Below are 27,540 nucleotides of genomic sequence, written 5' to 3' on the forward strand. Positions count from 1 at the left end.
ACTCACCCTTTGGCAATCTGCACTGCTCCTTGTTGATGGCATGTCCCGCCAAAGTTGCATCCAACCCCACTTTTGGGTCACTTTGAAACTGTTGGCCCTTCGGGTTTATCCTGCTCCACCCTGTGCCCCTTGAAGAGCCATCCCATGGATATCACAGTGCTGGCATCCATAATTTGGCCTGTTTTTCCACCACTGTAGTTAGCCTTATATGGTCCCCAATCCCAGGCCCGTTCTCTTGGCTGGGGCAGGCCTTTGTAAAATGCCTAGAGTCTGGGCTCACATGGGGACAACCAGACAGAAGAGATGGGACGTGCCTGGAGAGGGAAGCACAGGCCTGCCTTCTCAGGGTTTGGCAGCTAGGCTGACAGAGGACGCTCTCCCAGCCCCTCCCCAAAAAGCAGTGAATAAACAGCTGAAGGACTGAACGACAGACTTTATTAGAAACGCTCTTCATTCATCAGTCAATTCACATTAAGGTGGCAGGAGGCAGTGCCATCTGAGGCTCTGGTGTCCCACTGTTGCGACAATTTCCAGTTAAAAATCGGTCTGGGCAGGGAGTGTTGGGAACACAAGAGATGTCCTGTGGTGGTGGCGGCGGTGGCGGCAGCATGGGTCCCCAGGGAGGACAGGCCAGGCTGGTGGAGAAGGTGCCCCATGTCCACCCTTCCACTTACAAGGCTGCCCCGTGGCCCCAAGCTGATAAATACACAGCACGTCACACATGCATGCGCGGGCACGCGCGCGCGCACACACACACACACACACACACACACACGTGAAACAGAAGCAAACTCGCGTTGAGTCTCCTCAAGTGAAAAAATAATTCGCTCAAATAAAGCTTTGTGGCAGCCAGGCTGCATCCTGAATGGACAGTTGCCTGGAGACCCTCAGCCCCCCGGGAAGGCTCCCCAGCCAAGGACATCACCCCCTCGGGTGTCACAAGGCCCCCAAGCCCCCCAATAGCACCTGTGGACTAAGTACTGCTCTCACCACACTCTTCTTTTAAAATGCATCACTACTTAAAATAACAACAATAATAAAGGAGACACTCATTCCCTGGGGTGAATTTGTCAGACTCAGCTTCCCTGAAGAGAGGTGCCTGGAGCATCCAGAGACTGGGGGTCAGGGTTAGGAAGGGGAACGCATGAGAGGGGAGGTAAACAACATTCAGAGAGGTAAGCTGGGACGAGTCTCAACACTGCTTTGTCCGCTCGCCAACTCCACAGCTGGGCATCCCTGGGTCACAAGTCTTTCAAAGGGGCAGAGAGTCTGAAAGTGTCCTGACAATCCTGCTGCTCTGGGAGGGGCAGGGGCCCAAAGGGCACGCATCAAGCTGCTTTCACCATTCATTATTCAGAGGCAAAGTTCTCCCCAGAGCGGGCCAATTTTCCCCTGGCCCTGTCTGCAGTGGGGCCACAACACAAAGTCTCCTGCCCAAATGTTTTATTCATTCTCTTGAATAAGGAAACAGGCTAGCGGATCAGTATCAGTGGCTGCTGTGTCCTGCTCAGTGGGGCAGGATCTCCAACCCGGCGCAGGCTCCAGGCTCTTCCTGGCTTCCAAAGAGGTGTCTGACTTCAGAGGGTGGCTTCCAAGGCAGCAAATCCTTTTGGCAACAGACATTGTGTTTCCAAACTGGGGAAGACGTCCTGGCCTTTCAAAGAACTGAATGTCCCGGTGAACTAGGGTGGGGAGGGAGACTCCTTCCTGATGCACTGTGTGACTGAGAAGGGACAGGCCCAGGCTGTGGGTGCCCCCGCTGTCCCCGGCTCACTGGTACTGCAGATAGTTCTTGAGAGACTGAGGCAGGGGCAGGGAGCTGATGTCCTGCAGGCGCTGGCGGCCCAGGGCCAGGCGGATGCATCTCCGGCACAGGTCCATCAGAGGCAGGGGCTCAGCTGCAAGGAGAGGGAGGAGGGTTAGAGTCTTGTGAGAGCCTGTCCTCACATCTCTCCCGTCCACCCCATGCACAGTTCCGGATGCCTGCCCCGGGGCTGCCCTTCGGGGCCCTGAGCTCCTCTGAGAAGCTTTCTCTGGTCATATTAGGAGACACTGAAGGCTTAGAGCAGTGCTTTTCAAACTGTGGGTGCAACAGACTAAAGATTCATGGAATCAATTCATTGGGTGGTGACCAGCGATAAAGAAAAGAAAGGGAAAGAAAAGAACAAAACAGAGAGGTATGCCCATAGTAAGGGGTGAGTACTGTTCCGTGAAAGCTCTCTTTCCGATGTAGGTGTTCATCGTGTCTCAATGCAAAAAATACTTCTCATTGCAGGTCATGATAAAAGTGATAGCAGCTGACCTAGGGTGTAGCCTCTTAGAAATAGGTGGGGCGGGGGCTATTTGGAATGTCTTTAAACCTTCAAACTTCTCCTCATAATCTCCTTTGCTAGTCAGTGGAAGAATGCATTTTCTTCTAATGTCTATTTCTGGAAAAAATTCATGAACTAAAAGTCATCCACCATGGAACCTCTGGACCTAGGACCAAGCTTTAACTAGGTTTATTGCAGACACACTTATGAAACTCTTATTCTCTTCCAGGCCCTCTGGTCGGACTCTGGGGATACTGAGAGTCCAGTACAGAGAGCTCTAAGCCAAGGCCAAAGACAGCCCTGAAAGAGGAGGAAGGCTTGACGTCTGGAGGTTTAAATACATGAATAACTGTAGTAGAGTGTAACATATGCAGTATGTTACATGCACAAGGACAGAAGCCAGGCCATTGTTTGAAAAGCTTTAAAGGGAGGATACCTGAAATGGGGTTTTGAAGGGTGAATAGGAGTTTTATGTGATGTGAGTTGAGACGTGTTCTAGGCAGAGAGAACAGGTAAAAGCATAGAGGTGTCAGATAGGACAGGCTGGGAGGTCTGGAGAGAGGGGCATGGTGCTACTCAGCTGGATCAGGAATGAAGAGGATGCTGCATTTGCTGTCTCATGTGGCTCGTGCAGCCCTAGTTTTCCCAAGCCCACAGGAACATGCTAGAGGCCTGCAGCTGCATCTTAGCACTTTCTTTTGGTCAATAGAACATGTGATGTTTAAAAAGCATTCTAGAACATGCTAAGATACAATAAAACTGTAAGTGGTAAGCACTAACACAAGAGCTGTGATAGGAATAATATCACAAGGAATGGAAAGAATGGGGGAGTGTTGAGAGTGCATTTTATAGGAATTTTCGTTTATTGGAGTTGCAGAGTTAATGGGAAGAACCCTTAAAATCAAAGCCAGACTTGACTGCTGCATTGGGAGCCACACACAGGAGCATACCTAGCCGTCTTTCATGGGGGGCGAGGCTGCCTGGTGGCATATCTGGGTGGAGTGTTGGTGGTTTTAAATGCTCTCAGCTCTGTATCCTCTTTCCATCCTCATACAAACTCTTTAAGCTGACCAGGGAGGCCCAGACATCCCTTCTTTCCCAGGCCTACAAAGCAGATCACTCACCCAGAGTTTTGTGGTCACATAGTCAACATGCTTAGGCCAACACCTGACATCCATCTCAAGATGTCCTTATCTCTCCCCTAGCAACACCCCTGCACCCAGCTCTCTTCCCCCTTTCCCCACCTGGTTCCATCCAAGCTTTGCACGGTCCCCAAAATTAGGCCTCTGTGGACCCCTTTCCCTGCCTCTCCACCTGAATTGTCCCATCTTTGACCTCTTGACCTTCCTGTGATCTCCTTTTAGTTCCTATAGAACCAGTGCTTGCTGCCTGTGCCACTGGACATTAGGGAGAAAAAAACCTTAAGTCCTCATTTAATGAGAAATTGCTACTTACTTACCAGGCAACAGGAAAGATGAAATACAGTTGTAGCTACTGTTTACTGAAGGTGTGTTACGTAGCCAGGTGCTGTGCTAAGCTCTTTATCTGTCCCAACTCACGTGCTCTTTAGACTTCCCTGGTGGCTCAGAGAATAAAGAATCTGCCTGCAATGCAGGAGACCTGGGTTCGATCTCTGGGTTGCAAAGATACCCTGGAGAAGGGAATGGCAATCCACTCCAGTATTTTTGCGTGGAGAATTCCATGGATGGAGGAGCCGACAGTCCATGGGGTCATAGTCAGACATGGCTGGACCCACTCACATGGGAACTGGGTAGGAGCTATTATCATCTCCATTTTAAGGAGGAAGAAATAGAAATACAGAGCAGGTAAGTTACTTGTCCAAAGACACACAGCTGGTAAATGGCAAAGCTGGGAGTTGGACTCAGGCAGCTAGAAACTGAAAATTGTCTTATCTCTTAGCCACATTTATTGAGCTTCTATTCTGTCCTTTTGCTATGTTAGGTTTATTTCATTTAGAGTTGACACCATCTACTTCAGAAAAAAGGAGACTAAGGTTCAGAGGGAAAGAGGCTTGTCTGGACAAGCACAGCACAAAAGCCTGTATGTGGAGCTTCACGCTGCTTCCTTTAAACACCATGCAGTGAGGAAAGATCACTTAAAGTATGAAGAAGGAGAGGGTCTCCTGCCTCCCAGGCTCACACAGTCCAAAGACTCTTACTCTGGCTCCAACCACTTTTCAGGTCACCGATGCCCATCTCTCCCACCATGAGGTCTGCACTCACCTAAAGGGCTGCCTTAGGGCCTTAGGAAGCATCACTATGAACAAAGCTGGTGGAGGTGATAGAATTCCAGTTGAGCTATTTCAAATCCTAAAAGATGATGCTGTGAAAGTGCTGCACTCAATATGCCAGCAAATTTGGAAAACTCAGCAGTGGCCACAGGACTGGAAAAGGTCAGTTTTCATTCCAATCCCAAAGAAAGGCAATGCAAAGAATGCTCAAACACTGCACAATTGCACTCATCTCACATGCTAGTAAAGTAATGCTCAAAATTCCCCAAGCCAGGCTTCAATAGTACATGAACCGTGATCTTCCAGATGTTAAAGCTGGATTTAGAAAAGGCAGAGGAACCAGAGATCAAATTGCCAACATCTGCTGGATCATCGAAAAAGCAAGAGAGTTCCAGAAAAACATCTACTTCTGCTTTATCAGCTATGCCAAAGCCTTTGACTGTGTGGATCACAATAAACTGTGGAAAATTCTTCAAGAGATGGGAATACCAGACCACTTGAGTCGCCTCTTGAGAAATCTGTATGCAGGTCAGGAAGCAACAGTTAGAACTGGACGTGGAACAACAGGTTGATTTGAAATAGGGAAAGGAGTACATCAAGGCTGTATATTGTCACCCTGCTTATTTAACTTCTATGCAGAGTACATCATGAGAAATGCTGGGCTGGATGAAGCACAAGCTGGAATCAAGATTGCTGGGAGAAATATCAATAACCTCAGATGTGCAGATGATACCACCCTTATGGCAGAAAGTGAAAAAGAACTAAAGAGCCTCTTGATGAAAGTGAAAGAGGAGAGTGAAAAAGTTGGCTTAAAACTCAACACTCAGAAAACTAGGATCATGGCATCTGGTCCTATCACTTCATGGGAAATAGATGGGGAAACAGTGGAAACAGTGAGAAACTTAATTTTGGGGGGCTCCAAAAATCACTGTTGATGGTGCCTGCAGCCATGAAAATCTTTTATTTTCACGCTTGCTCCTTGGAAGAAAAGTTATGACCAACCTAGACAGCATATTAAAAAGCAGAGACATTACTTTGCCAACAATGGTCTGTCTAGTCAAAGCTATGGTTTTTCCAGTGGTCATGTATGGATGTGAGAGTTGGACTATTAAGAGGCTGAGCACCGAAGAATTGATGCTTTTGAACTGTGGTGTTGGAGAAGACTCTTGAGAGTCCCTTGGACTGCAAGGAGATCCAACCAGTCCATCCTAAAGGAAATCAATCCTGAATATTCATTGGAAGGACTGATGCTGAAGCTGAAACTCCAATACTTTGGCCACCTGATGCGAAGAACTGACTCATTTGAAAAGACCCTGATGCTGGGAAAGACTGAAGACAGGAGGAGAAGGGGACGACAGAGGATGAGATAGTTGGATGGTATCACCGACTCAATGGAGATGAGTTTGAGTAGGCTCCAGGAGTTGGTGATGGAAAAGGAGGCCTGGCATGCTGCAGTTCATGGGGTCACAGGGTCAACACAGCTGAGCGACAGAACTGAACTGAACTGAAAGGGGCTGCCCTGCCACCAAGACGCCTTTTCTGCTCTCACACCTGCCCATTTCAACGTGGACCCTGCCAGCCATATTCCCCTTCTCGTGTTCTTCAGGGCCATCAGACACCCCCCTCTTCTGGTATACGCCCTCGGGGGGATCTCCAGGAATTCGAAGTCCCTGATTTCAAGCTCCAACTCTGCCAACTCTATCTGTGCCTCTGTCTGGCACTGGGAGCACTTGTTTCTTCACTTGTAAAATGGAGCAACAATCCCCAGGTTCCCAGAGAAGATTAAAGGAAATGATAAAAGCACAGCGCCTCACCCTGGGCATGGTGCATAGCGGGAGCTAGGGAAACTGGTCCCCACTCTTGGTGTACTGGTGGAACAGGCCTGGGCACCACCTTGACTGGAAGTGCACTCTTCCTTCACCCAGACAAATGTGGCAAGGACTTTCTATTTCATTTTTTTCTTTTTACCTTAAAATTTTTTTTAGGGCTTCCCTGGTGGCTCAGTGGTAAAGAATCCACTTGCCAATGCAGGAGACATGTGTTCAATCCCTAATCCAGGAAGATCCCACATGCCATGGAGCAACTCAGCTCGTGCACCACAACTACTGAGCCTGTGCTCCAGAGCCCAGGAGCTGAAACAACCCAGCCCGTGCGTTGCAACTACAAAGACCAGGCACTTAGAGCCCGTGTTCCACAAGAGAAGCCACCACCGTGAGAAGCCGGCACGCTGCACCTAGAGAGCAGCCCCTGCCAAACACGACTAGAGAAAAGCCCTCAGAGCAACAAGAATTCAGCGTAGCCATAAATAAATACATAACATTATTTTTAAAATTTAAAATAAAAACATTTATTCTAAAAACAATGAACTTAAAGAAAGTTTGTGAGTATGGTACAAAGAACTTTTTTCCTGACCCATTTGAGAGTAAGTTGCCAACCTGATGCCCCGTCATCCCTAATTACTTTCGTGTGCATTTCCTAACAAATAGGCAATGGGGTCATTCTCCTGTATGTACCACAGTGCAGCCATTAAACCAGATTATGCGGCACTACTGCCATGGATTAATGATACTCAGGCCCCATTCAAGGATCACCCACAGTTTCAAAATGTCCTTTCTAGCCAAAGAGCCCAGCTAAGAATCATTCATTGCATTTAGTTGTCCTGTCCCTTTTATCTCCTTATTCATTGTTAAATTACAATTACAAGGAGATGGTGAATTTAAAAGACATCAGCCTGACACATCTGCCTTAGGGCCCCCAACCCCCAGCCTGGGCCTGTCACAGGGGGATGGCCCAGAAACTGTCTATTAAATGAATGAATTGACTTGCTACTTTGGGGTGTGTCTTCTGTAGCTGTTTCAAGCTATTGAAATAAATTGCTCTCAACTGGCAAGGTTTCTGGCTTAGGTCCCCATACTCCTGTAAACCCCCTGAGAACAGGGCAAGAGGCTTGTGATGAGAGTTAAATGAGTTAGAAAGTATAATGCACTTGGCACAGTAACCAGCACATAGTAGGTGTCAGACATTTGGCACCTCTGACTATTTCTTCCCCATCCAGGTCACCTTTTGTGAGGATGAGCTTGGGCAGGGCTGTTAATGAGATGGGGTCTGCTGGGAGGCCGGGCTTCCCCGGTGGCTTAAATGGTAAAGAATCTGCCTGCAATGTGGGATACCAGGGCTCAATGCCTGGATTGGGAAGATCCCTTGGAGGAGAGCATGGCAACCCACTCTAGTATTCTTGCCTGAAGAATCCCCATGGGCAGGAGAGCCTGGTGGGCTACAGTCCATGGGGTCACAAAGAGTTGGACATGATTGAGTGACTAAGCACTGCTGGGAGGACAGCAATTCTTTCTTTGAGTGACGGGAGATGGGTTTTCATTTTGCAACAGGAAAATTTGGAGCTGTTAAGGTTTGACAATCACTGCCAGGATTTAAGAGCTTTTGTAAGAGCTTTTAAAGCTCCAGGCACATACTAGGTCTTCAATGTCCAGAATGCTAAGCCTGGTCAGCAAACTCAATTCTGTGTGTTCCCTGCCCACTTAGGAGCTGAAGAGAGGGAAAGAGCTCTGTTTTTCCCCATTCCTCCATAGTCACTGAAATCAATCCAGAGCCCAAACTCCAAAAGAAGCGAGGCAAGCAAGAGGGGCTGGAGTTCAAAGTGTGCCTTTAGCCCTCAATGTGAAATGTAAACCATCTCTCCTAATTTCTGAGGGAACTTTAACTGATGACTTCACAGCAACCCCAAAGCATACAGAGAACGTTCCTGCCATGGCTGTGGAGCTTCCAGAGCTCTGAGGATGTCCAGTGTGGCCTGGGCCATCCCCCGGCTCCTCTTTCTTGCTCCCTCTGGCTTTGGAGCCATTCTCAGAACTGCCAGATGTCAAGGCTTAGAAATGATCACCCAATGTTTATTGCAGCACTGTTTATAATAGCCAGGACGTGGAAGCAACCTAGATGCCCATCAGCAGATGAATGGATAAGAAAGCTGTGGTACATGTACACAATGGAGTATTACTCAGCCATTAAAAAGAATACATTTGAATCAGTTTTAATGAGATGGATGAAACTGGAACCTATTATACAGAGTGAAGTAAGCCAGAAAGAAAAACACCGATACAGTATACTAACACATATATATGGAATTTAGAAAGATGGTAACAATAACCCTGTGTACGAGACAGCAAAAGAGACACTGATGTATAGATCAGTCTTATGGACTCTGTGGGAGAGGGAGAGGGTGGGGAGATTTGGGAGAATGGCATTGAAACATGTATAATTTCATGTATGAAACAAGTCGCCAGTCCAGGTTCGATGCAGGATACTGGATGCTTGGGGCTGGAGCACTGGGACGACCCAGAGGGAGGGTATGGGGAGGGAGAAGGGAGGAGGGTTCAGGATGGGGAACACAGGTATACCTGTGGAGGATTCATTTCGATATTTGGCAAAACTAATACAATATTGTAAAGTTTAAAAATAAAATAAAATTAAAAAAATAAAAATTAAAAAAAAAAGAAATGATCACCCAGGTGGGAAGAGAAATGCAGCATCTTTCAGCGTGGGAGCTACTCTCAGAAATATTTTCTGACAAAAATGTATTTAAAAAGGAATCATTGTTTGCAAAACTGAATTTCCAAATAACCAATAAATACATGAAAAAGTGCTCAATTTCAAGAAGTATCAGAGAAGTTCAAATTAACACCATGATGTGATTCTGCTATATGCCAACAACAATGGCTGAAGTGAAAATAAGGTAGTGGTAAATGCTGGTGAGGATGTGCAGCAACTGGAGGATGTGCACCCTCCTTCAGGAGGGTGTGTAAACTGGCACAACCATTCTGGAAAACTGGGAGTGTCTACTGAGACTGCACCTATGGCCCACAGCCTCCCCTGGTATATACAGGCTCACCAAAATGCATGTGCTCGGATGCTTCAAGAATTCTACTCTCCACCCATGGGGGAGTGCACGTACAAGCTGTGTCTTCCTATGGTGTGGTGTGTGTGGTGTTTAGTCGCTAAGCTGTTCATTCTCAGGGGTGATTAGTGGGCTCTTCTCATGCTGTGTGTGCTTAGTTGGTCAGTCGTGTTCAATTCTTTGCGACTCCAGGCTCCTGTGTCCATGGGATTCTCCAGGCAAGAATACTGGAGTGGGTTGCCATGCCCTTCTCCAGGGGATCTTCCCAACCCAGGGATCGAACCCAGGTCTTCTGCACTGCGAGTGGATTCTTTACCAGCTGAGCTACCTGGGAAGGCCCCAGTCTCTTCTTATAGTAGAATACTAATCAGCCATGAGAATGAAGGAACCATGTGTGTGCATGCTAAATCGCTTTCAGTTGTGTCTGACTCTTTGTGACCCTTTGAACTGTAGCCCGCCAGGCTCCTGTGTCCATGGGATTCTCCAGGCAAGAATACTGGAGTGGGTTGCCATTTCCTTCTCCAGGGGGGGTCTTCCCAATCCAGTGATCGAACCCAGGTCTCTTATGTCTCCTGCATTGGCAGGTGGTTCTTTACCACTAGCACCACCTGGGAAGCCCAAGGGAACCACAATTACATTAAAAAAAAAATGGATGAACCACTCTTAATAATTCAAAGTGAAAGTACATTATGGTGAAACCTTATCTGCATAGAGCTCAATAGCAGGATGATGAAATTGGGCAGTGGTGACATTGGGCATGAAATCGGGCATGCTGGGGAGCAGTGACTAGGGAGGACTGGATATTGTTCTGCTCCTTGATTTTGAGTTCTGGCAATACTAGTGTGTTTAGTTTGTAAAAACCATCAGGCTTAATCACCTGAAACTAGTATACTTTCATCCTATACGTTATACTTCAAGTTTATGTTAAAAAAATTAATCACTGGCTGAGTTAGGAATGCCTTGTCTCCCTGGTGGGAGGGTGTGGCCACAACACAAGTGAGGCACCTTCCCACCTTCCCACCTTTTGCCCTCACCAGACAAAGTCGGTGGAAGGGGCTGGCTTGGAATCCCAGCTCCTGCTCTCACCACCAGTGGTCCAGAGAGCTGGCTCATCCTCCCACAGTCACATTTTTCTCATCTGTGAAACGGGGGTAGCAACACCTCCATCTATGCCTTGTGACGATGGTATGACACAACATGCCTCTTGTTGCAAAGGCGTTCTCTCTACAGTATGTCTTATGTCATCAGCCCAAGAGGAACCTTTAAAAATAGTAAATAATTTACTTATTATGGTCCTAAAAATGCCCCAGTACGTCATCCTAATTGACAATGCTCTACTCTTTATGAAGACTTACTGGAGCCAGGGCTGGATGTCTGGTTCCGTGCTAAAAATATCACAAGGCAATCATTTCCAAAGTTCTCCAGTGAGCTGAATTTTCGATAATTCTCCACCACTTACCTGCTGCGTGACCTACAAAACTTCCCAGGAGCTCTGTTTTCTTGTCAATAAAATGGGTGCATTAGCTCCTCTGGTTTTGATGGTCTATGTGAAGGAAACAGTGGAGATCGAGGCACTTGATGCTTAAGCTCCTTATTTGGGCCCCTAGAAGCCTCCTCTGCTGATGGTGGGGAGATGCCAAGATACCAATTATCACCCTACCCCCATTCCTGCAATCATATTTTGAAAAAAAAAAAAGATGAACATTTTAAAGGTCAAGATATGAAATTCTTTTGAAACAGTTTAGACGATGGTCAGTAGATGGGGGAAGCTTTCAGTGAGAACTCTGAAATCTGAACTTGAATAGACACTTTGTTTTCAGGGAAAGAAAGAGAAGACACACATGTAGGCAAGCACACCCACACTCTGCGTGTCAGGCACTGTGCTAATCACTTTCCACAGACTACGGTTTTGGTGTCTAAGGACTCACAGCATTGCCTGCATGCCCCTAGGTCTCCCTTCATGCTGTTCCTTCAGCTAGAACACCCTTCCCTGTACTGCCTGCCAGACATCTGTAGGTCTTCTTTCAGGACTCAAATTAAGTGTCACCTCCTCCCTAATGAGGTGGTTCCCCCACCCTCGAGGACTGCATCTGTCAGGTGTCAACCCACTTAGCTAACTATACAAATGGAGGGATGTGTCATTACCAGCTCACTTCTAAAATACAGCACCCCTCTACCAACTAGCCTTCTCACGGCCAACAGAGACCTCAGCTTACATCTAGAAAGCTCATAGAATCTGGAGTTTTCTCTTAGCAAGCTTCACTGTTTTTCCAATTAAAAAAAGGTTGTGACTACAGCCTGGACAAAAGCAGCATCTTCAGATGAACAGATGCTTGTTCAATGCCAACAAGCATCATGGGCACAGACACGTCTATGAGGTGGAAGTGCCCGAGGGGCTGGCCCACCCACCAGCTCCCTGACCCAGGACTCGGCAGCAAATGATTCTCACCTAAAGACTCCACGGTACTCCCAAGCAGAGGGGAACTACACTGCCGTGGAGTGAATAGCAGCTGCATTTTCAGATGTGTTCCGTGGTTCTAAAAGAAGAGTCTCTGCCCACCCAGCCTGAAAGTTACTTCAGGAGATACTCCAGCAAAATGAAAAAGGAATTCAAGAAACACGATGGCACAAGCTTTCAGGAAATGGGGAGAGTAAATGGAACACAGAAGCAAAGGAAGGTAGAGTAGGTGATATGAAGACCCATTAGATTGTGATGCTTGGAAGAGCCTCCATCCAGCGGCTGTCATGTCTCTAAAGTGCTGCCCCGCATAGTGCTCCATGCCTCCTGACCTCTGACCCCAGGCCCCAGCTCCCCCAGCCTCAGACCTTCCACTGTGCCCTCTGGAAGTGCTGCTGCACACAGATATGGCACCCCACCCTAACTGAACCCAGCATCCTTTCCCAGGACACCCCTGACCCCTCAGCCTTCCCCGGGGGCTGTTGGTGACTCAGGGCAGGAGGTGGGCAGGACCCCTTGCTTCGTCAGCCACACACCAAGCTCTACAGCCTCCATCTGCTGTAAGAAGTCCCAGCTCCTCTGTGACTCACACCAGTTGGCCCCATCCTCTCCTGATCCTCAAAGCTGTCATCTGCTGGCCTCTAGCCCCTCATCTGTCGGGGCTCTGGCCTGGCCTCCCTGGTCCCCTCTACACTGATACCTGCCACCCCCTGAAGATGGATTCCTCTCAATCACTCAACCTCCTGGTTCTGGACTGCCTCATCCTCAGGGCCACGCTCCTCCAGCCCACGTCCTGGGCCACACCACAGACCTCAGCATCGCCCTCAACGCCCCTTCCAGGAACCCAGTGACTGCCGATCAGCCACTGCCTCTCCCCTCCCCTCCGTGGCCATTACTTTGCTCTTTGTGGCTCAGCCCATCAGCACTGCTTTTCCTCGCCTCCCTCCTCACCCAGCTGAGCAATTCATTATTCCCAGGGACGAAGAGTATGGGGGCAGGCGGGATGGGGTGGCCGGGGAATGGAAGTGCAGGGCTGGGAGCTGGACAACAAGCTGGGCACAAGAAGACTCTGGCATTCAGGTCATGTGTGTCCCGTTCCACCTCACAGCTGACTGGGAAGTGACCGAGCAGCTGGCAGCCCTGGGCTCTGGCTGGCCTCGGCCACCATCTGGCAGAGCGGCCTTCCCGTCCTCCTCAGGGCCTCAGCTTCTACCAGTGCGGCAAGTGGATTGGCAAGAAGGCTGGGGGTCCTTTCCACCAGCTGACGCTTGGCGGAACATAAGTCGCATTTCATCTTGGCAGTGAAAGGACTCTGACTGAACCCAATCAAATTAGGCTTCAGTGCACAAGAAAAAGTGAATGGCAAGGCCAAGGAGACCTGTGAGATACATGCTGGGGAGGCTTGGAAACCCAGGGTCGTGGCTCCCAAGCTGTTGGCACAGGCCGGGTAGGCTTCCTGGGGGAGGTGATGCTGAGGCTGGCTGGTGCGTGTGTAGTCACGTCCAACTCTTTAGAGCCAGTGGATGCAGCCCACCAGGTTCCTCTGTCCATGGGGATTCTCCAGGCAAGAATGCTAGAGTGGGTTGTCATGCCTTCCTCCAGGGGATCTTCCTAATCCAGGGATCGAATCCAAGTCTCCTGCATTGCAGGCGGATTCTTTACCATCTGAGCCACCAGGGAAGCCCAAGAATACTGGAGTGGGTAGCCTATCCCTCCTCCAAAGGATCTTCCCAACCCAAGAATAGAATGGGGGTCTCCTGCATTACAGATAGATTCTTTACCAGCTAAGCTACCAGGGAAGCCCGAGGCTAGCTGGTTACAACCTGCTATTATTTGGAAGGCAAGGCTGGCAGCTCAGAGGCTGTACCAGGTGAGGCTCATTTTAGCCACAGAACTGTCAAAAGAACAAGGGATCTGCTGACCTGAATCCTCTGTCTATGGATTTTTCCTCCACTGATACTCTCTGCCCTGCTGGCCAAGATCTCAGTAGGGCTGGAGGTGCTGTTCTGCTTACTCTGCAGCCATGCCTGGCCTCGCCAAAGCCAGGAGGTGTTAGCTGCTGCACTCCCTCAGCTGTGAGGATGAATGAATAGCTCCAGGAGGGTGCTGGGGAGTTCCCTCCTGGGGGCTTCATGGCCTTGGCCCCTGTTGAGGAGTCTCAACCTCCAAGCAGAGGCAGCCTGGAGAAGCCTCTATGTGCTGGGGTTGGGAGACAGTGGGGAGAAGGAAGATGCCCCCATCTCCTGCCCAGCTTCTGAGAGCCTGGCTCGGGTGTAGGAAGCTGTACTGGAGAGGATTCCAAGTTCAGCCTCCACCCTAGTACAAGGCCAAGGCCAGTCTGCTTCAGCAGCAAACTTGAACCATGGAAGATAACTTCACTGGTCCATCCTGCAGATGGAGAAGCCAAGGCACAAAAAACATCACTGTTTTAATGAAAGCCTTCTCAAGAAGGATTTGGAGGGATACTCGAGTTCTAATGTCATGTTTGTGGACTCTGAGGATAAAGTCTTGTCCAACTGATGCTCATCACTCATGCATGTATTCATCAGACTTCTACGTATAGACGTGCTTTGCAGGTCCTGAGTACACAGCCAGACACACAGAGATTCACAGGATGACAGACAGGACAGGGAGACTGAAATAAGCCCAGTGGGGTCTATGCATAAGAGAAGGAATTGTAGTGGGAGCTGTGGGAGCCAGTAAGAGGGGCCGTCTAAGCCAGCCTCGGAGTGTCCAGAACGGCTTCCTGGAGGAGGCAGCAGTTAAGAGAAGTTTAGCTCTCTTAGCTGAATAAGAGTTAGCTCCAGTGATGGGTAAGAAGGATGTTTGTTGCCTCTGAAGGCATGCCTCTAAGATGTGTTCAAAGAATCTCTCTTGTGTAACATGGGGAAAGTTCAGTTTTCCAGCAGATACTTTGAGGGAACAACAATCAATTGTTGGAGAAAATCAAGTCTGTTAAATTAAAATAAGTCAGTATCCATTTCTCACTGGAAATGGCTGTACCCTAGGGGTCTTAGTCAAGTGCCCATCTGGGTGACTGGGAGCATTTGGGGATGGACCCACCCCACGTGACATCTGGGCATCACCTGACGTCGTGGTGACGTCGTCTTTGCCCCTGAGGACTGTGAGATCCCACAGGCAGGGACTGGCTCTTGCCTTGTGCCCAGCCCCATGGCTCTGCTTTGGACATCGTGGGGGTTGGGCCCACGAGAATAGGGGGGCTGGTGTCTGGGGCAAGGGAGGCAGCTGCAGCGAGCCTTCATCTCTACTAAGTAAACTATGGCCCAGCTCTTCTGGTGCAAGGAATGAATTTAAAAGTTTTCCTACCACCCAGCTCAAGAAGCCTCCAGCAAGTTTCCTGCAGGCAGACAGAATTAGCAACACTCTGCATGGCTCCTTGGTCTGGAGCTGGAGGGATGCTCCTGACTCAGCTAAAAAATTTCCCATAAAATCTGACTGTTTTCAATTTGGAGCCTGCCCCAGGGAGCCGCACGATGGCTGGACACCCTGCCCCTGGGCTAGCACAGCCCCTGGTCATGTGGGGAGAGGAGCCCTGGGGGAGCGGGAGGAGGCCTGGTTGGCGCGCACCCTACACCACGGGTCATCCCAACACCCTTAAGTTTTCTCTGCTGCTGCAGCCATGGGAACAACCCGGCTGCCCCTACTGAAAGAAGCACGTCCAACATGCGAAGACCAAAGCGGGGAGCAGGGTGCTCACCCCATCCAGGGCAAGGTCGGGGCCCTCAGGGATGGGACCCCCATTCCTCCTGAAGTGTCTCTTTTGAAAGAAGAAGAATGAGTGTGCGGAGAGCAGGAGTTGCCAGCCTGAGAGCGGGTTTACTTAAAATTATGGTAATGAACGGGCTTCCCTGGTGGTTTAGATGGTGAAGAATCTGCCTGCAATGCAGGAGGCCCTGGTTCAATCCCTGGGACAGGAAGATCCCCTGGAGAGGGAAATGGCTACCCACTCCAGGCAAGTATTCTTGCCTGGAGAATTCCACGGATAGAGGAGCCAGGTGGGCTACAGTCCATGGGGTCTCAGAGCGGTACACAACTGAGGGACTGACACTTTCACTACCCACGTGCTAATGAACACAGTGTGGTAGGGGAACAGAAGGGGGCAAACTAGGAAGTCTGAGAGCTAAATTAAACAAGGCATTATCTGGACACATACTATATGTGCCTAAAAAAATCTACAAGGAATGGCAAATACAAAATTCAGGAGTGGTGGCTTTGAGGCAGGGTGTGGGGGTTGGCAAGGCTGGACCAGGGAGGCACAGAGGTGCCTGGTTGTCAATGTTCTAGTCCTAAGGTGGCTGATGGATTCATGGTGGCATTAAATTAGAGAGAAAGAAATATAGGAATCACCAAAGCAGAATGAAAGAGGGCTATGCACAGGATCAATGATGATAGTGTATTGCAACCAAAGGTTATGGTTAATAATAAACAAACAACCAACGCTGTGTATCAGAAGTTCGTGTGTGCGTGCTAAATTGCTTCAGTTGTGTCCAACTCTTTGCAACCCTATTGACTATAACCTGCCAGGCTCTTCCATCTATGGGATCCTCCAGGCAAGAATAATGGACTGGGTTCCATGCCTTCCTCCAGGAGATCTTTTCAACCCGGGGATCAAACCCCCCATTTCTTTGTCTCCTGCATTGGCAGGTGGGTCCTTTACCACTAGCACCACCCAAGAAGCCCATCAGAAGTTGTTAAAAACAAAAAAAAAAGGAAAAAGGGCAAAAGCTAATGAGGAAAATCACGAGTTGGCCTCAGTCTGGCTCAAATGAGAGCTTGGCTGGAAGATGAATTACAGTTAAATTCTAGTTGATGGGTAATTACACTCTCGCCTGCTGAGAATGTAGTATAGCTCAGAGAAGACATCACTTCACTAGAAAGGAGAAGCACAGGTCTGGGGTGAGAAGATGTGGAGTTAATCCTGGTCTCACATGGCAGATGCTTCCTTTGTAGAAGGGTGATAACCCCTGCCTCACGGGGGAGCAGGGAGAGGATGAGAGGGTGGCAGAGGCACCCAGCAGAGGACCTGGCATATATTTGTTTTCAGAGCAGTTAGTCCTTTAGGAAAAGGTGGAGGAAAAAAAAAAAAAGAGGCAGCTGGTGTGGTGAGCTTAGGCCCTGACACCCCGTGTGGGATGCTTGCATGTCGACAGCCACAGGTAATTCCGACCAGAGGTCTGAGCAGGCCAGAGCAGCCAGTGCATTAGGAGCAGGGGTCTGGACCCAGCCCCAGGGGACCCTGATCCAGCCCTGTCCATCTGCCTGTTCTACTTTGGGGGACGTTCCTTCCAGGCTTTTCATCAGAAGCATGAATATTGGTAGGTTTTCAAAGCCCATCTTGGTGTTCTTACTGGGCCCTTTGGTTGGACTTTTGGAAATAATCATAGTTATGAACAGTCAGAGCAAGAACCTACCTAGTACTTCCTATGTCATGAGATGTCCCAAGGACTTTATATCTTACTATACGTACTCCTCACTATGAGCCAGTGAGGCAGCTGCTATCATGAGAGCCCATTTATAGACTGAGGAAATCAAGGCCCAGAGTAACTGGCTGAAAGCCGCAGTTAAGTGGTGAAAATGGGACTGGAATTCAGGCAGTGTGGTTCGGGGCACGTTCTGTAGTCACACTCTCCTGGGAGGTGGCGTGGCAGTCTGCACTGGAAATGCAGCCCTACTGACTCCATTGCTCGGTGGCAGTGCTCCCCCGCCCCGAGCCCCTGACCCTGGCCCAGCTCCAGGCGGTGGTGCTAGCTTGCTGTCTGTGTACTAGAGGCCCCTGAATGGACCAATGATGGGCCCCTGGCCCAACAAAGTCCAGCCCCGGCTGGCAGGTAAGCTGTGAGGTGGCCCAGGTGAGGGGCTCCGCCTATGGGGTCAGTTACTCATGGGTTGCCCAATCCACCTGGTTCTGTCTGGGATTTGGCCTGCAGACCTTGGAGAGGAGAAGGAAACAGGTGCAGACCACACGAGGGGGCCTCCCCATTCCAGGTCCAACCACAGAACCACCCACCCCTTCCCACGCAGCTCTGGGACTACGCTCCTCCCAACGACTCAGGCCAGCTGGCACAGTTGACTCCTGTTTTCTAGCAAATCGCCAAGGTCAGGCCAACTTCCTTCCACTTGGGAAACAGCATCACTTCAGCCTCTTGCTAAACAGCATCAGGCCCAGGGGCTTAATATGAAGGCCATCTAATGAATTTATTGTGTTTATTTGACCTTTCCCAGTGTGAGCTCAGAACAGGCCCAGAGAAGGATGGGGGAAGCTTGTTTTTCTTAAGCTAAGAGAAACTGATGAGTACACTGGCTTCTTGGATGGGGTCTGCCGAGGTTTCTCACCCTGGCTCCCCGCTCCCTTAGTCAAAAGATCCAGTTAGACTCAAGAGGAATCCCGTGTTTATGGAATAGCTCTGGAAGAAGAAGATTGTGTCTACTAAGAAGTGGTAAATGATGAGATCTGCAAATGAATATTTTCAGTATGTGAAGAGCTCTGATAAGGGATAATAGCTAGTAAATTTAGAAACGACCACTCTATTTCTACTTCTAGTTTCAAGGCAAATGACTTCTTGTTTTTAAACAACTTCTTAAAAAGCTAATGACCACCAGTGCATGAATGAAAACCACTTCTAGTATCACAAGTACATCTGTGTTTTAAACCAGAGGCTGCAAACTCCAATGCCTCACAGCCAGGCAGGTACCCTAAGGGACCAGTGTGGAGCAGATGGAAGCGGCGGCAGGGGGAGGGTGGTGGCACCCACAGCACCGGAGACACACACCAGAGGCCACTGCTCAGCTCAGACCTCAGCTCCCAGCAGGAATGTGGGCCCCCCTTACCAGATTCCCTGCCCTTTCCAAAAAAGCCAAGAATTCAAAATGTTTATGTGACATGTCTGAGTTACTGTAATTTAGGATGGCCACACAAAATATTTCTAGGCCCAGACACAGCCCTAGACTGGCAATGTCACCTCTACTGCGGAGCAAAGCTTATCTACCACAGTGATGGGAAGTTGGGACCTGCCACTCGGGGGGCAGCTCATCCCCCGTGAGCTGCCAGAAGGTCTGACCCAACCACAGAGGCACATCCCCCATGAGCTGCCAGAATGTCTGATCCAACCACAGAGGCACAAACTCCAGTGGACCCAGAAATTTGCTCACTGTCCGTCCATGGCCATAATATCCACAATTATATGTAAAAACAAACAAGCAAACCCGAGCTTCACAAAAACCCGTTTTCTCTCTGCGATCTCAGCGTGGATTTTGAGAGTCCAGACTGGGCAGATCTCACCAGATACACCCACTCCCTCTTCCCCTCCAGTTCTCCATGTGGGTACCAGGCTGGTGTGTGCCAGCATGAGGACGACAGGAGTCGGGGGTACTGCAAAGACCCCCCACTGGAGGATGGTACTGGTACCACCACCACTACAGCAGATATGGAGTTCACACCGCAGGTGCTGTGCGAGTACTGCCCCTGGGTAGTCTGCTTAGTCCTCAGCACCTCTGCACATGCCCTGTGTGCCCACATTAGAGCCAAGGAGGCTCAAATGCAGAGAGGGCTCATGCCTTCTGGGAATAGGCAGAGTCGTGGGCTCCAGAGTCTGTGTTCCTCACAAGACACCCCTCAGTGCCCAGAACACTTCTGCATTGGCTATAAGCCGCCTATAATACCCATTTTCCTGTAAAATCAGACAACTTCACATTTCTTATTTTACTCCAGACAAGGAGTTGCAGATAGTAGAGGGTTATGAACAGAAACATATTTATAGAGAAAAATGATGGACAAAATCAACTTTTTTGATTGTGAGCTGAGAAAAATGCAGAAAAATCCCTTAGTTCAAGGTGTGGCAAAACCAGATCCCTTTGACCTTGAATAACAACCTAATAATATTGTGTTATTAATACAGTATTAATAAAGTTATTAATAATCTTGCAAGTTGCTAGGGGATAGATCTCAAAAGTACAAATAAGAAATGGTAATTATATGAGGTGATGGCAAAAACTTCATGGCAATTAGAAGGGGAAAAAGTAGAAGCAGTGACAGATTTTCTTGGGCTCCAAAATCACTGAGGATGGTGATTACAGCCATGAAATTAAAAGATACTTGCTCCTTGGAAGGAAAGCTATGACACACCTAGACAGAGAGTTGGACCATAAAGAAGACTGAGCACCAAAGAATTGATGTTTTTGAACTGTGGTGCTGGAGAAGACTCTTGAGAGGCCCAGTCCATCCTAACGGAGATCAGCCCTGGGTGTTCTTTGGAAGGAATGATGCTAAAGCTGAAACTCTAGTACTTTGGCCACCTCATGCGAAGAGTTGACTCATTGGAAAAGACTCTGATGCTGGGAGGGATTGGGGGCAGGAGGAGAAGGGGACAACAGAGGATGAGATGGCTGGATGGTATCACTGACTCGATGGACATGAGTTTGAGTCAACTCCAGGAGTTGGTGATGGACAGGGAGGCCTGGCGTGCTTTGATTCATGGGGTCACAAAGAGTTGGACATGACTGAGCGACTGAACTGAACTGACTGAAAGGTGGGGAACTAAAAGATTTCTTCCCCGATTAAAATAACAATAATAATAACCTAAGGCAAGTAGCAGCTGCCCTCTGCTGAGCCCTGCCTCTGGGCTGAGCCTAGCCTGGTCCGGCTTAGACACATCATCTCACCGGGCCGACACAGTGAGTATAGACATGGTACCACGTCCTGGGTTATTTCTCAGTGAGGAAAACAAGCACGGAGGCTGAGCTGCCAACACAGAACCATAGAGGCTGGGGAAGGCAGACTGATGTGCATTCTGTTTTTGTTGATGATCCTCAGGAATCCTGCATTTCTTGAGGAACTGCTGTGTGCCAAACCAGGTGCTGGAGAGTTGGAAATGAGTCAGACGCCCTCAATCTGAGAAGTGCACAGCTTCCTGGGGGTATTGGGAAGTGAAAGGTGCTTCCCCCATACCATGCTCACAGTGATTAAGTTCACCCCTGGGATATTTCCTGCATGCATACAGCTAGCCTGTTGACTGAAGCCTGGGGACAACTTCCTTGCACTGAATTTTATTTTTTTAATTAAGGAGAAGTTTGCGTAACATTCGAGTACGAATTGGCAACCCACTCCAATATTCTTGCCTGGAAAATCCCATGGACAGAGGAGCCAGGAGGAATCCAGTCCATGGGGTTGCAAAGAGTCGGACAAGACTGAACGACTAACACTTTTCCATAACATAAAAGGAACCACTTTAAAGTGACTCAGTGGCATTTAGCACATTCACAATGTTATGCCACCACCACCTCTGTCTCGTTCCAAACCCTTCTCATTACCCTCAAAGGAAACCCTGTATCCGTTAGGCATTTTCTCCACAGTCCTCCTTCCCCCAGTTCCTGGGTATCACTAATCTGTGTTCTTTTTCTATGAACTGATCTATTCTGTTAAATGGGATCATACAATACGTGACTTTTGTATGTGGCTTTCTTCAGTCAGCATAATGTATTTGAGGTTCATCTATGTTCCAGTCCATCCTAAAGGAGATCAGTCCTGGGTGTTCTTTGGAAGGAACGATGCTGAAGCTGAAACTCCAATAATTTGGCCACCTCATGCGAAGAGTTGACTCATTGGAAAAGACCCTGATGCTGGGAGGGATTGGGGGCAGGAGGAGAAGGGGACGACAGAGGATGAGATGGCTGGATGGCATCACTGACTCAATGGACGTGAGTCTGAGTGAACTCCGGGAGTTGGTGATGGACAAGGAGGCCTGGCGTGCTGCAATTCATGGGGTCACAAAGAGTCGGACACGACTGAGCAACTGAACTGAACTGAACTATGCTGCAGCATGTATCAGAATTTCACTCCTTTTAATGGCTAAATATTGATAATATTCCATTGTATGATATACCCATATTCACTCATCCACTGACAGACATTTTGGGGTGTATTTTCATCTTTTGGCTATTGTGATCAGTGCTTCTATGAATATCAGTGTATAAGTATCTGTTTAAGAATCTTTGCATTTCTTTCAGGTATACACCTAGAGCTTCCCAGGTGGCGCTAGTGGTAAAGAACCCGCCTGCTAATGCAGCAGACATAAGAGATGCGAGTTCAATACCTGGGTCGGGAAGATCCCCTGGAGGAGGGCATGGCAACTCACTACAGTATTCTTGCCTGGAGAATCTCCATGGATAGAGGAGACTGGCGGGCTACAGTCCATGGGGTCACAAAGAGTTGGACACGACTGAAGCGACTTAGCATGCACACACACATACACACATACATCTAGAAGTGGAACTGCTGGGTCACGTTGATTCCATGTTTAATTTCTTGAGGAGCCGCTAGACTGTTTTCTACGGCAGTCACATTGCTGTACATTCCCATCAGCAATTTCTCCATATCCTCACCACTTCTTATTTTCAAAAACTTGCAATAAGTTGGATAAGACTCTTGAAGTCTTATCCAGGTCTGACTCTGCCACAAACTCATTGTGATGTTAATAACATAATAACATATATAATAATAATAAGCATTTCTTATTATTGTTATTCAATAACAACAGCATTTCTAGTGTGTGTACTGTACCAGGCACTATTTTAAGAACTTTCATAAATTAACTTATTTAATTCCCACAATCATCAACGTCTTCTTTTATAGATGAGGCAAGTGTATCACAGGGGGATTACAACAGGCCAAGGTCACAACTAGAGAGCTGAGATTCCAACCCAGGCAGTTTTAACCCGAGTCTAAGGGGCACCCATGATGACAGTTTTCAGCCTCTGTGAAGGGGAAGGGCAGGTCTCTTTGCCAAAGCACGAGAATCCTTTTGCCAAATGAAATTTTACATAGAACCCCAGTCTATTTAGCAGATAGGAAGGAAGCTGCTTGGAGGGTGAGGTCCCAGTTTCCAACCTTAAGGTGGGGCCTTGGGAACTTTGGAGAAATGGGGTTTTGGAACCCTCTTGCAAAGTCCACGATTCTGAGTGAGATACTAAGAAGTGAGTGATAAGACAAAACCTCAGACTCTCGTCCCATGGCTGGCAAAAGCACACCCTTTGCTTTTAATTTAATGAGTGAGAACAATACCTTAGATTTACGAAGTATGTTGTGTTTTCCGGGGACCTGCACAAGCATCCTATTTGCTGTTAGCATGAATCCTTCCACAAGCACACTCAAGGATCTGTGAGGTCCTAAAAAACCTCTACTGACTAGGACATAATGCTTAGGAACAGGGTGATGGAGTGATTTCAATCATGTGCTAACAGGAACACCCACTGTACTCCTGCTTTGGTTTCAGCTCTTTCCTGCCTCATCAGTGCAACCTGGTGACCCAGCACAACCCCGGTGACTGTGCACTTAAATGTGTGCTGGGCCTATGCTCCGAATTTCTAACACATGCTCACACATTCTCCCTTCATGCTCAAAACAACCCCTTGAGGGAGGTGTGACAGATCTGTGGTCCCTTATCCACAACCCTGGGACAGGTGGTTTGGGAATTCAGAGAGTTTCAGAGTTTAGTAATTAGGTGCACATGCCATTTGTTGCCTAACATCCCAGGGGACTGGGGCAGTGCTTGCAATCACACACGTTGATATTTCTACAGCAAAACCTATGAATATTCACACTGAGTGAAATAGAAATTACTAAAAATAACCTCACATCAGTGCTGGTTGATCTGGCCGTCAAAGGAGTTTGCCCTAAACTTAGAAATGAAGTTTTGTTTTTTCAGAACATCGCCCTGTGCTAGCATCTTCATCTGACAGAGAAATGAGGCTCTAAGTGGAGGAGTGGCTTGCTGAGCAAGGGTGATGCAGCTGGTGAGTACTGGAGATAGGATTCAAGCCAGAGGTCTGACTTGAGAGCCCCCATCTAAGCATGGAGAAACAGCACAGACTTCTGGGAGAAACAGCTGAGTGCTCAACTCCCTGCTCTGCCACTTATGAGCTGTGGACTCTGGTAAATCGCTTCACCCTGACCCCTCGACTTCTCCAGAGGTTGTTAGAGGACTGTTCTCAAATTTTCTAGCTCTCATCCTCTGCGTACAGGGTCATCATGCCCTTCCCCACTTACTGAAGTTAGGTGCAACCATGAGTCTTACTTTGGCTAATAAGTGGAAGTGCGTGTCACTGGTTGGTGACCATTAGGGGCTGTTCCTTCTGCCCTGGACCTGAAGTGAGGACACAGACTTTGCAGAATAGAGCTTCCAGGGGATCAGGGATGAGCATGCACAAGGGCAAAGACAAATAAATCTTGGTTGTTTGACATGAGTGACTTGGGGTTTGTCTATTACAGCAGCAAGACCTGGCCCATCCTGACTGGTACAGGCTCCTTCTCTGTAAACAACCAGTGTGAAGACTGAATCAGGTGGCACAAGTAAAGCTCCTAGTGGTGCCTGGCAGTGACATCAGTTGACCTTTTCCCATGCTGGGCATGAATTCCCCTGGGGTAAAGAATGGTGACGGGGAGGGAGGGAGTGGGTGGAGGCAGTAATAGCTACCTTGCTCCTTTTAAATAACTGAAATGACTGTTAACCCATGAGGTATGCATGGAGAAGATTTTCTGGATGTTTCTGATGTTTTGCAGAAAAGGCAATGGCACCCCACTCCAGTACTTTTGCCTGGAGAATCCCATGGACGGAGGAGCCTGGTAGGCTGCAGTCCATGGAGTCGCTAAGAGTCGGACAGGACTGAGCGACTTCACTTTTCACTTTCATGCATTGGAGAAGGAAATGGCAAGCCACTCCAGTGTTCTTGCCTGGAGAATCCCAGGGACATGGGAGCCTGGTAGGAGGCCGTCTATGGGGTCGCACAGAGTCGAACACGACTGAAGCGACTTAGCAGCAGTAGCAGCAGCTGATGTTTTGAGTCATAGGTGTCCCTGATCCACCCGGGCATTGATGGAGAGGATGGGGTCGGGGAGCGCGGTGAGGGGGGCAGAATTCCAGCCCTGAGACAAACAGCTGCACAAGGACTCCAGGTTCCTGATGGAAGTGACAGCTGTGGACCCAATATCTCTAAAGGCTGTAAAGGGCCCGCCTGTATCAAGAAGGGGTCAGGAGGGTCAGGCAGCCTGCTGACAGCTGCTGAGCACAGAGGAGGCATCGGTGCCTCCGAGAAGGACCACCAGATGGAGGGAGAGAGGCTGCGGGGAGGAGATTCTCTGTGATGAGAAGGCGCAGTTGCCTCAGGACTTGTATTAAGACCCCATTTAGCAACACCGATTAAGGAGCTATAAATAGCACCCGGGCTCTCTCACAGGCCATAAAACACACTTCCCTGCTTCGCTCCCTGCCGGCAGCCTGCCCTGCTTAATTGGGGCTCAAAATAAAATACCTGGAATGCCACTTTTGGAAGGAAGGCCCGCGTTGTCATAGTGACCGTTGCTGAGCTAGGGTTGGGGCAGAGGCTGGACGCGGGGCTGCTGCCGCAAAGGTGGGAAGGAGGAGGCGAAGGGACAGGCGGAGGGGAGGGCACACGGCTGAAGGTTCCTAGGAAGTCTAGAACCACGCCGTAAGACGTGGAGCTAAGTCCACCAATGGTCTATAATGACCGCCCCAAACGGCAGCCTCACCCCCACCCCTTTCCAATCGCTGGTCTGACAAATGAGGACCGGAGAGGCAGAGAGGTGGGCCTGGCTGGCCCTTGGTAGATGGGAGGGCAGAAGATTTGAGTTTCAGTCCTGAATCAGTCGCTAGACAGCTGGGAGACGTGGGGGAGGGGGAGCTTTCCACCCTCTGGGCCTCTGGCCTTCTCCACTAACAGGAGTGGGGGCGAAAGGTCTCTAAACTCTAAATGCACGAGCGGTGCATCGGAACTCCCACCAGCAGGAAGAAGCCCATTGTGTGCTGAGTCACCTCTAAGATCCAGGCAGTGAAGAAAGCAGGGTGCACTGCAGCAGCGAGGGCAATGCTGCTGTTTGTATTGTTTGGAAAAATATCTCAGAAGAAAATGTGAGAAATCTGACAAGCGCTGGTTGCTTCTGGGGAGGGTGGCTGGAAACGGGTGGGCAGGGGACTTAACGTTATTGTTTTAATTAAGCCTAATGAATATATTTAGTACACGTGCCTAGTCACTACTCTTTGTGACCCCATGGACTGTAGTCCTCCAGGATCCTCTGCCCATGGGATTCTCCAGGCAAGAATACTGGAGTGGGTTGCCATTGTCCTACTCCACAGTACCTTCCCCACCCAGGGACTGAACCTCCATCTCATGTCTCCTGCGTTGACAGATGGGTTCTTTACCATTAGCGCCATCTGGAAGCTGTAGGAAGAAGTACTTGCAGTAGAGGTACCAGCAACCCCACTGTGAGGGGCCTGCCTGATTGGGGAAAACTGATTCTGTGGACTGTTCACCACAAAGGTGTCATCCAGGCCTTCACTTCAGTTGCCTTCCTGCCTGCACGCTCAGGAATCCCATGCTAATGAGGCACCCCAGAGAAAGCACTCCCAGGGAGTGTCTTGGCTTTGCAATTTAACTGCCTGGATAAACTCAGCAAGGCCCTGACCCTCACTGGTCCCATCCACAGTCCCATGAGGGACTTAGCCCAGGGTCCCCCTGATCCTCTCTGGTCCCCATCTATACCAGTGGAGGGGGCTTGGACCAGGTCCCTAAAGCCCTGCCTATTTGGAACTCTATCTGGAATTTTATTTTATATTTTTTGTCTGGAATTTTAAACATCAGCCCCAGCAGGGCAGAACAGTGAGAGAAGCCCACTCTAGATAAACAAGTCTCCCAGTGAACATCCAAGAGCAGAGGAGGATGTGTAAGGAAGCTCCGATGGTTATAGCCAGACAGTCAAATGCAAGTGTGTGTGTCAGTCGCTCAGTTGTGTCCGACTTTGTGACCACATGGACTGTAGCCCGCCAGGTTTCTCTGTCCATGGGATTCTCCAGGCAAGAATACTGGAGTGGATTGCCATTCCCTTCTCCAGAGGATCTTCCTGACCCAGGGATTGAACCCTGGTCTCCTGCATTGAGCTACAGGGAAGTCCAAGATATTCACTTGCAAGGCCCATGTGTAAATCCTGAAACCCTAAGGAAACACCTCTCTTCTTTGAGGTCTCTGAAGTCACCACTGAAATCTGTCTTCAGAGTGACTGTCCTCTGTGAATGGCAGCACGAGAGGACAGGATACAGTTGTTACCAAACGAAACTTCCCAGGCAAATGAAGTGATGCTATCAGAAAGACAGCCCTGATAATCACCCTGATTTATCTGAAAGATCAATCTTTTGTAAACCTTCATTCTATTAACCCTTACCTTAGTTACTAATGGATTTCTGATGGTTTTGCCTCCAGCATTCTTTACTTCATCCTTAAGTAAAACATCTTTGGATTCCCTTGTGGAGTGTGTTTGTTTCTGAGACTTGGCCCCCTCCCAGGCCCATGGGTGGAGCCTTTGACAGGGGCTGAGACAGTGAGCACATTCCAATCCAGTGGCCATGTGATTGGTTGAGGGAGGGTCATGTGACCCAAATGGAGCCAATCAGAATGCATTCCAGGGCATAAGCATGCTGGATCAGTAGGGAAGGGGTGCCTCCAAGGGGCTCCTGTGGTTGTTTTGAGACCCTAGAAAGAAGAGCCCAACCATGGGCCTCCATCCAGAATGTGTGTAGGAGGGGCT

General features: G+C 48.9%; 1 protein-coding gene across 1 annotated transcript in view; it reads right to left on the bottom strand.

Moving 5' to 3' along the window:
- Positions 1–413: 413 nt before the first annotated feature.
- Positions 414–27,540, bottom strand: part of SPSB4 (splA/ryanodine receptor domain and SOCS box containing 4) — an 85,614-nt gene continuing 58,487 nt past the window's right edge. Inside the window, exon 3 of the mRNA XM_061420232.1 lies at positions 414–1,898. Within this exon, the coding sequence (XP_061276216.1) occupies positions 1,771–1,898 (128 nt within the window). The 3' untranslated portion in view covers positions 414–1,770. The remainder of the gene's footprint in view (positions 1,899–27,540) is intronic.

The sequence above is a fragment of the Bos javanicus genome, chromosome 1 (genome assembly GCF_032452875.1).
Source record: "Bos javanicus breed banteng chromosome 1, ARS-OSU_banteng_1.0, whole genome shotgun sequence".
Lineage (NCBI taxonomy): Eukaryota > Metazoa > Chordata > Mammalia > Artiodactyla > Bovidae > Bos > Bos javanicus.